This window comes from Pectinophora gossypiella, chromosome 15 (genome assembly GCF_024362695.1).
Source record: "Pectinophora gossypiella chromosome 15, ilPecGoss1.1, whole genome shotgun sequence".
Taxonomy (NCBI): Eukaryota; Metazoa; Arthropoda; class Insecta; order Lepidoptera; family Gelechiidae; genus Pectinophora; species Pectinophora gossypiella.
The window spans coordinates 15,552,306-15,561,659 of NC_065418.1; the positions used below are offsets into that span (position 1 = coordinate 15,552,306).

Below are 9,354 nucleotides of genomic sequence, written 5' to 3' on the forward strand. Positions count from 1 at the left end.
TTTTATTTAATTATATACGTAGGTCTCATAAAAGTATTCCAGAATCATGTAGCATAGTTTTTCTTTACCAGGCGGGTCTGCATGACAACTGCGCCGCGCGCGACGCGAATTATATCTAGCGCGTGGGCCAATAAACGATACGAATGCTATCTTTATAGATGGACGTCGAACGGCTATTGGTCAAGGCGCTCAATATAATTCGCGCCGCGCGCGGCTCGGTTGTCATGCAGACCCGGCTGATAAATGCTAATAGAGCAAGACAAAGACAAGAAGTTAACATCATTTCAGTTACTAGTTGGCTACATGTTGTTACATTAACAACGAATCCAATTAGCTTCTGTTGAGCATACTGTGCGTTATTATATTTTTATCTGTTTCTTAGTCAAGTCAGTTTGATATTCGTGTATAATTAGTACTTCACGCATGTTGAATAAACAGATAAAACAGCGTACTCTCGTCCGAGTGGTCGTGTCCGTCAGAATCGCCGATTACTCGTATTTTGTTGCCGCATTTTAAGTTGAAATTGTGCCCAATAATTGTTTGTACTTATTATATCCATTTTTCGACCATATCGACAAAACTTATAGAGAAAACCTTTTTAAAAAAAAAACGCCTTTTGAAACTCACTCTATCTCGATCACATTCCGATATTTCCAAAGTGATTTTTTTTACCTTTGATGGGTTTGCTCTTGGCCCTAGACTAGTTACTGGGCCAAATACACTGTCGTAGTTTGTTCGGTACATAGTGATTAAAGTGCGTTGGGATCATTATTTGCCAGGACGTAAAAATATAGACCAAAAAAATATAGCCATCATGGACGTTTATGACGTAACTAAATAAGGATGGGATAGTTTTCATTTCAAGTTCTTCTTCATCTCCATACTATTAGTAATAATATCATCTACAGACACCAATCCGAATACTTATAATTAAATGAACATTCACTTAGTGTGCTACAAACTAATAGAAATGAAAGCTCTACGTAAGGATTGGAAAAAAAAAGCTGACAGACAACTTCCATTTCCAGTGATTTCTTAATATTGATTAATTTAGTAAGTAAGTAGGTATAATTTTATTAATATTTCTTAGTTTTATGCATGTCAGTAAAATAATGTTCATAAAGAGCTAGGCCGAAATCTAGCTAGACTTCAGAGGAATGTGAGAAGATTACGAGATTTCAGTGACTTTGATATGTTTGTTTACATGGTGGAAACAAATGAAACCAACGCACTTTAGGCATTAATCTAGCAAAAATAAAATAAACTAGTGATCTAGGCGCCGTCTAGCTGCTTGGTCATGGGCACGTAAACGTTGCGCACTATGGCTGAGTTGCTGCGCGTGCGCCGCGGCGCGTAGTGCGCGTACGTGTCCGCTTGGATCTCGCGCCGTCGGCTGTTGCCCACGCAGCTGAAGTATAGCAGGATCACTGGAGGAAAAATATATTAGAACTATTAATATATTAGGTACGTATACTATAATAAAAATAAGCAACAATATTGAAATATAGCCTCATATCCCTGATTTTAACGCGGCATGACTTATGTCACGACAACGTACTTACACCAGTGAGTAGTACGGGACCAACGGCTTAACCTGCCTTCTAAAGCATGGATCATCTTACTTTCGGACAATCGGACAATTGGTTGGTGTCCTAACAAAACCAGGGCCTACAAAGTGTTTTTTGTGAATCCCGCCCGGGATTCCAACCTGGGACCTCCGGATCGTGGGTCCAACGCTCAGCGACTGGTCCACGGAGGCCGTCATGGCTAAGTACTGACCTGCGTAAACGATGTAGACGACGACGAGCGTGATCTCGACGGCGCCCTGCTGCAGTTGTAGCGCCAGCACGGTGGCGCCCACCACGAACAGCACCAGCAGGAGCACCGCCTTCAGCCACGCCAGCACCAACCACGGCCACAGGAAGCTTGCTTGCTTCTGTAACGACATAACAGATACTATGCTGTCTCTTTGAGTCGTACGGTCACGAGCATTAATATGTTTACACTTTGGCACCATGTCACATTAACTTTTTTGACAAATTGAACTGTAAGTCTCACTAAATGTCAAATATGTTAGTGCGACAGAGTCCTAAAGTGGGTACATTATATTGCTCATGACTGTACTCTGTTTGGTTGCTGTCCCTACTTGGTATTACAAACAGCTTATTTATTCAGTTCAGTTCCTCTGCTGACAAAGGCTTCTACTCCGCAATCACAGGTACTGAAGGTTGTTGTTGAAATTAAGTCTTCGTAATTGACTATTTCGGAATGTCCAGAATATAAGATTTACTCGTTTAGTTAATTTAGTAGTAGTAGTTTTTGATATAGTTATCGTTGCAGATGTGAAAGTTTGGTGAGGTGTTCATTTTTCGATTAATGTACCTCTGATGGGATATAATCGTGAGATTATGTTATTTTTGCAGATCGACACAAAGAGACGCATATGTGTGATAAATAGTGTTAATTAGGTAGGTACCTTAAAAGTGCCATAAGTGAAAACAGCAGCGCAGAAGAGCTCGAAGATGGCGAGCACGATGAGCACGATGTAGATAGATGTGACCTTGATCTCTGTGAGCGGCAGGTGCACGGCCACGTACAGGCAGTAGCCCGCCTCCGCCAGCGGGACCAGCTGTGCCAGGGGAGTTAACACGTCACTCAGGGCTCGGACGAAAACTGTACACCAATCTATTCAGGACCCGACCCGGAGACTCCGGAGAGACACTCTGGAGTACCGATAAGACCAGGACAGTTGGAAAGAGGAATCTTATAAGCTAGATTTCGAGCATTCAGCTGCTTATCGTCACAAGTGCGTCATAGAAGTGAGTTCAGTTCTGATTTGATGGACGGATTACGAGTATGTCTATTAAGGCGTTGGGCTAATAATCTGTCTTCAGACAGACTGCTGAGCCTTAGGGCTTCAGTACCAAGAGTGGCTACAAGCTTTGTCTTCTAGGAACTTCTTATCCTGTCCATTCTGATAAGGATTGTGGATTTTGGGAGTGTAATTTGCGTCTGCAATCGTTTTCTTTCCGATAAAATTTGACTGCCTAAATATTATTATTTTGAGGACAATCAAATTATATTAGAAAGTTTATTAGTCGTGTCTGTTGCTTGATACTCTTGTCTGGTGTCCACATCATCATAGCTATTAGCAGAGGATATAACCACTACGTTTTAGCTATTAGTTAGTTTTATAACAAGGTAAACTTGTCACAGCAAAACGCAAGGACGTACCAAAACAAAACCCTTGTATTTTTATCTTAGTGATAATACTGACAAATGAAATTGGTATTCCAATTATCCAGGCGCTAACGATTTGGTAAAGATTCGTGATTGGTTGGAAAACAATAATCATGTTTATGAATCACCTCGGAACATCGCAAGAGTGTTGAGTTGAACAAGGACGTAAGTTGAAGCTAGTTGGATACTTGTGTCTGTTTGTTTGACACCAGCCGAGGTCGAAGGTTCACGGACTAGACAACAGTGATAATAAACCCGTGATCGTGATTTCATCCATTAACAATGTAAACAAAAGCTAATCAAAGCTTAAAATAGAAAAGTATAAAAATACTGCTGTCTCTTTTTAGCATCAGACGCAAAAAAAGTGAACACAGGGACTTTTTGCCAAAGTTAAAGTGGTAAGTTTTTTTCCTGTGTTTAATATAAAATACTGATATTTTAAGTAAATTAGATAAGAACTATTGTCATGAGTTAAGTATCGACACCTTGAAATTTTACCGATTGACTCAAGACACTTTCACTTTCAAGCAGTAAGTGACACAAAACTTACCAAATTGAAAATGCAAATAATTTGCGTTCCTACTTCAAGACTTAGGCAACAGCAGCAAGTTTTCACACACATTTTTACACATTAAAACTACTTGTAGACTAATATAAATATCTTCACGGTCACTTAATTTGGTTTGGGAGTAGACACGGTAAATTGTTCGTATGTTCGTGGTGTAAACATACGTTCAACTGGCGAGTGGCGCGCGTTATCACTCTGCACTTGATTCTGATATGACTAGTCGGTCTTACGCGATCTCTTCGTGCTAGATAAGGAAATAACTAACTAATAGAAGATGGCTACACACTTTACTATAGGGTTTATTTTAGCTACTATAGCTACCGAGGAAAGAAAAGTGCAGTAAATGTAAACAGGAGAACCAGTAGACTTGTGCAAGATAAGAATGAAATGAGTCGTCTTTTCTGTTACAAGGTCATATAATCTTACTCATACTTATCATATGCGTCAAGGCAATGATGAATTTACAGGTGAACACAAATACAGACAGACATGGATCACGCTCGTAATGCATTATGAGGTGGGCAGATTCACATTTACAGCCAGATGACCAGACAGCTTGCAGCTACGCTTAGTGCGTCCTACTATTGAAGTCAAGACGTAGAGTCACGGGTATCTAAGTACAGGGTGTTAGTAATATCGTAACGAAAATTTTAACATTTTCTGAATCATCTCTTTCAGACCATGATTCTGAGTTGATATTAAGTGGAATACTACAAAATATAAATATACTTTATTGCACCAAAATAAAAATAAATAATTACAAAAGACTCTTTATTGTTATAATTGTGCTGTTGCAGTTTTATTACCTATTCTCTATTAATATTTATGCATACCTAATATATAATTGCTCAAATATATTTTGTTTATATATGTAACTCTATCTGATAGATACCTACATTGCTTATTTGCGCTATGAGTCATGTCAGCTTCGCGGGATCCAACAGACGGAAAATTAAGGAGCGACTGAAAAACAGCGTATGTTTCTTCGGAAATAGACACAATGCTGAGTTCGTGTCCTATTCATTGCTGTGCCACATTATGTACTGAGTTTTAAAAATTGTTTTATGATATTTTGTTGTTTTTACTCTGTTTGTAACACTTCGTATGTAATGTGTCACAATTTGTTGAATAAACATTTTCTCTCTCTGTCTTAACTAGATACATAGCAAATGGCTTACGATTTACATGAATTTTCCTAATTATTCAAAAAACTGTTACCTATCTGAACTGTATTCATATTTAGTGCAAATGCTGTGCACATCTGTAATAGGTATAAGCGCTAGATGAAGTCATTAGATATTTAGATTTATATGTAATGTGTATGTATTGTTGATGTGCCTTTAAATAAAATAAAATAGATAATTCCACTTGATATCAACTCAGAATCATGAGCTGAATCATCCACCTCAGTATTAGATACGGTGGCACTACTAACCTGTATATGTATTCAATTAACTTTTTTGACAAATTCATTCGTTCCTCACAACCCACACGAGGAAAGAAGATTAGTTGGAGAGAACACAATCCCTCAGACGAATTTACAATAATATGACGGGGTGAAGAATGTGCAATCCAAATAGTTGGTGTCTCTGTCTAACCCTCTATTGGTATAACGTGAATAGCTTAGTTCTATATGTTAGCATTTTTTATAACTGGTGTACTTGTTGTCATAGATGTCGCTTCAGTAGGTAAAGTGCTTAATTAATATAATCCAACCCGTAACCTCTGCTTCGGCGGTCGAGGTGTCAACTATGACACTACCTGACTATGACATATATGTATTACGTAAACGGTACTTACTACCTACTGTTCAAGTATCAGACATTTCCGCTTCCTACCCTTTCCTATCACCCGGCGGCGCTCATTCATTCATCGAACACGCTCACTCAAATTTCCGAATCATTCATTTTCTTCTTGCTTCAACAACCGTGCGTGAGAGTGCCGGCCGACCAAACAAAATACAATTATCATCATAAAAGTGCACGCAGCCATCTGAATCATCATCTCCGAGGGCCCTCGTCGAGCAACGGTATCCCCGGGGATATAAATCTCCGTTTTGCAGCGCATCCGTAAGTTTTTCCCACCTTCCCTCTGTTACTTGTCTGTAGGATATTTTTGTATAACCGCCCTTTTCGCTCAAACAACCAACGCGACCTATGTTTACGTACACCACTGGAGCTATCGAAGCTATCTTTACCACAACACAAACACCTACTATAAAATATGACTAGCTACTTAGTTGCTATTCGTTGATAGTTGTTAGTAATTGCTACTTATTAACGAGTGCTCGTATTGTAGGTAGGTACACCATATTTCGTTACTTGGTTGGAATTGTTACTGTATAAAATATAGTACTCGCTTCATTTTGTATAGTAATATAGTAATAATTCCATTCACGCCCTCCGGGGTCTACTCTGGTTGAGCATTGGACTTACGATCCGGAGGTCATGGATTCGATTTCCTGTGGGGACATCTCTAACAGAAAATCACTTTATGAGACGTCACTGGTTTGGTCAGGAGCAGGCCATTGCAGGCTGAAATCACCTGATTGACCGAAAGTAAGATGATTCCTTGCTTCGGAGGGTATGTTACGCTCCCGGCTACTATTTACTTAAGTAGTCGTTACATGAGCCATATCAGGGGCCTTGAATGGCGCACTTATAGAATTTATAAGTACCATTATATTCTAAGTATAAGAAGTCCATTTTACGTTAAGTATTATGTAATTCAGCAAATATTAGCTTGGCAACAAAATATCTGATAAAGGAAATCAACAGAACGCTATTGTGTTCGTTGGACGAGTTATCTCGCAAATCGTGGTCGCCCTATCGCAATCAGTACCGTGATATCTCGTCACTCGGGCGCACGTCACAAGCCGCTCGAATTAGACATTGCGACCAAATTGTTTACCTCGACACTAGTCAATAATAACCTCTGTTTACGGTCTAAACACAGCCGAAAACCTTACACGCGATTCTAATAGCTACTGACAAAGATTAAAGAGTGAAGATGGGTGTGCCAATGGTGAAAAACTGTTGTTTCTGTGTCAGTTTACACACAGGTACACTAATTATTGCATATTTGTATACAGTAAGTAGATGAGATTAGTTTTCTTTTCTATTTCCCTCATTTTCACTCTTCCCTTCTGTTTTTCTCTCACATTTCTTGTTACCGATATGTACATTCTTACCTAAAATAAGTGCATGATTTCATGTTTACCTTGTAATGAACACATGACATTGAAAATTCAGGATGTAACATTTTCAGGAGCGAACGCCTGTAAAATCATAAGAGCAAAAATGTTTTTGCACACCTTACTGACCTTGCTGTATTTAATAAGTAGGCGTTCTTAGGAACTTATACAAAGACGTGAGTGCTGATTGATTATGGTCCAGGTATTCAAGTTTCAATATCCTTCTGTGATTTTCTTCTACCTTTTAAGAATAAATAAGTTAATTTATAGTGGCTGCAAGTAAGAAAGAAAGAAACGTTTATTATAAAGGGACACCACAGTAACAGATTAAAAAAACAAAACACGGAATAAGACATTTCTTCTAGCTCTGTCCACACCATTAGAAATTGCAGACGTGAGTTTTATATATTATCTATACCAATCTTGTGTTTTCCTTCCAGATATGGGCTCTCCTCGAGCTGGTAGGTTATAGCCTGGTGGTCACACTGGCTCCACTAGGGCAGGACGGGAAGGTGTCCCTGCACAAGTACGTGCTGTTCATCACGGCGGCCTCCGTCAGCGGGGTGCACCTGCTCAGCTCCATACTGCTGGTAGTTGCCGCGTATAAAGTGAGTACCTGGCCCTGGCTCCTGAACTACTTTTCTGCCCACGCGGGTTCGCGGCCGATTTACATCGAGAGTTTCGACCAATAACCATACAACGATTATCTGTGTAGATACCATTCGCTTCGTCTTTTGACTGATGTCCTCGATATAATTCGCACCGCACATGGTACGGTGGCTGTGTCGCGGGGGCTGGTCAAAGAATGACAACAATAGGGGACCGATTCCAAGTAACTAGATAAAAATCCAGCTCAATCCAGTACCTGTGTTCAAAATGAAAGTAATCCAAAGAAGTACGGAACAAGGAAACCTATCCAAGGGTTAGTTGCTATTGAAAGGGAGCGCAACTGATCGATCACTCCGAGAGAGACAGCAACAGCACTTACCGCTCGCTCTCAATTTTCTTACACGCTTTTATTGGTCGAGTCCCCACATCACTGACAAGAATATTTTTTTAATATCCTCATTCCAGAAACTACCATGGCTGACGCTGCCCTGGACAATAGTGACGGGCATCCTGACAGCACTATTCTTCGTGATGTGTCTGACGGGCATCAGCCTCATCCTGCAGGACTCGGGCCAGCAGCTCGAGCTTGAAGCAGTCATAATCGCCGTGCATCTTGCCAGAGCTTGTGAGTATGCCGCCATCTTACGTCTTACAGGCTGAAGTCGGTCTCCAAAGCGGGGGCATTCGGGTGGACAGGACACTCTTCACCCGAATGCCCAGGGACACTACTTAGTACATACCTACGTAGTACGAGTATGCTGGAGTGAAGGAAGTTTCAGGCTCTTACTAAAATAGTATCTACACACCACATAAATTGGCGTGTCGTTAAAGTCGACTAAGGGATTTTTGACGTAATGGGCTAAGTGTATAATAACCTGGTGATCTACCATCACAATGGTTACCTAATCACATTTCTTTTTTAGAACTCCAATATCTTGGTATTCATTATCATCAATTTAAGAGCCAGGCTCTTGTCGGTGCAGAAACTACCATGGCTGACGCTGCCCTGGACAATCTTGGTATTGACACTTGGAAAAGACAAGTCTTTTGGGAACTTGTGGCTCTGTCTTCCCTGATAGGGACTTGTCTGTCTGACATAAACTATAATAAAAGGAACTGCAAGTAGTCTTCCGAACTTAGTACACAGTCATGAAGTGGTGGAAATTATTAAGTATTCCTTTTACTTATAAAAGTTATCTTTCCAGTCATATCGGTATACTGCATCGTGGTGGTACACAGCAGACACAAGGAGATGATGCTGCAGGAAGATGAGGCGAAGTTCCAGCACTCCGGACGTATCTACAAGGCGGTCAAGACTGACGAACATGGACTATAAATTTTATAATAGTACTTTACTTTCTCACCGACAATCAATTTATCATGCTTCCGCTGCAACGATTGATGAATTAATGAGTGATGGACAGGAATTTGGGCTGAAATGTTAACGGAGAATGTTGTTGACCAACGAATTTTTAAAGGCTAAGGAACGTTAATAATAATCGTATGGTACGTACATTTAAATAAACACTAGCAAATATGCAAGTCGCATGACGCCAAAGAGAAAAAAATAAAAATAATAAACACTAATGTACCAACCTAGTACCTATTAAGTACACGTTTTTCTAAGTATTGGCTGTGTGTTATTTGTATTTAATTTATTGGTACTACTTATAATAATTGTACATTAACTATTTATTATATAATATTTCAAAACCCTGTACTTATTTTTTATTAGTGTTGTTGC

At 39.8% G+C, this 9,354-nt stretch overlaps 2 protein-coding genes across 3 annotated transcripts; one reads left to right on the forward strand and one right to left on the reverse strand.

Moving 5' to 3' along the window:
* Positions 1-1,021: 1,021 nt before the first annotated feature.
* On the reverse strand, positions 1,022-4,167 carry LOC126373001 (uncharacterized). Its single transcript, XM_050018943.1, has 4 exons — positions 3,791-4,167; positions 2,477-2,629; positions 1,780-1,936; positions 1,022-1,427 (listed from the first exon to the last, which is right to left on the reverse strand). The coding sequence occupies exons 1-4, from the start codon at positions 3,860-3,862 to the stop codon at positions 1,273-1,275; spliced, it is 537 nt and encodes a 178-aa protein (XP_049874900.1). The 5' UTR covers positions 3,863-4,167; the 3' UTR covers positions 1,022-1,272.
* Positions 4,168-6,633: 2,466 nt separating this feature from the next.
* On the forward strand, positions 6,634-9,330 carry LOC126373000 (uncharacterized). 2 transcript variants are annotated; one of them, XM_050018941.1, is made up of 4 exons: positions 6,634-6,898; positions 7,442-7,609; positions 8,076-8,235; positions 8,816-9,330. In XM_050018941.1, the coding sequence occupies exons 1-4, from the start codon at positions 6,818-6,820 to the stop codon at positions 8,944-8,946; spliced, it is 540 nt and encodes a 179-aa protein (XP_049874898.1). In that variant the 5' UTR covers positions 6,634-6,817; the 3' UTR covers positions 8,947-9,330. The 2 variants fall into 2 exon arrangements, with proteins under 2 accessions (XP_049874898.1, XP_049874899.1); XM_050018942.1 differs by lacking the exon at positions 6,634-6,898 and adding an exon at positions 7,180-7,203.
* Positions 9,331-9,354: the final 24 nt, after the last annotated feature.

Coding starts and splice junctions, on each gene's coding strand:
- LOC126373001 (XM_050018943.1), bottom strand. CDS start 3,862: ATGTGTGTGAAAACTTGCTGCTGTTGCCTAAGTCTTGAAGTAGGAACG. Junction 2,630..3,790: donor TTATTTGCATTTTCAATTTG/GTAAGTTTTGTG, acceptor CCCCTGGCACAG/CTGGTCCCGCTGGCGGAGGC. Junction 1,937..2,476: donor TCACTTATGGCACTTTTAAG/GTACCTACCTAA, acceptor ATGTCGTTACAG/AAGCAAGCAAGCTTCCTGTG.
- LOC126373000 (XM_050018941.1), top strand. CDS start 6,818: ATGGGTGTGCCAATGGTGAAAAACTGTTGTTTCTGTGTCAGTTTACAC. Junction 6,899..7,441: donor TTATTGCATATTTGTATACA/GTAAGTAGATGA, acceptor TTTTCCTTCCAG/ATATGGGCTCTCCTCGAGCT. Junction 8,236..8,815: donor CGTGCATCTTGCCAGAGCTT/GTGAGTATGCCG, acceptor TTATCTTTCCAG/TCATATCGGTATACTGCATC.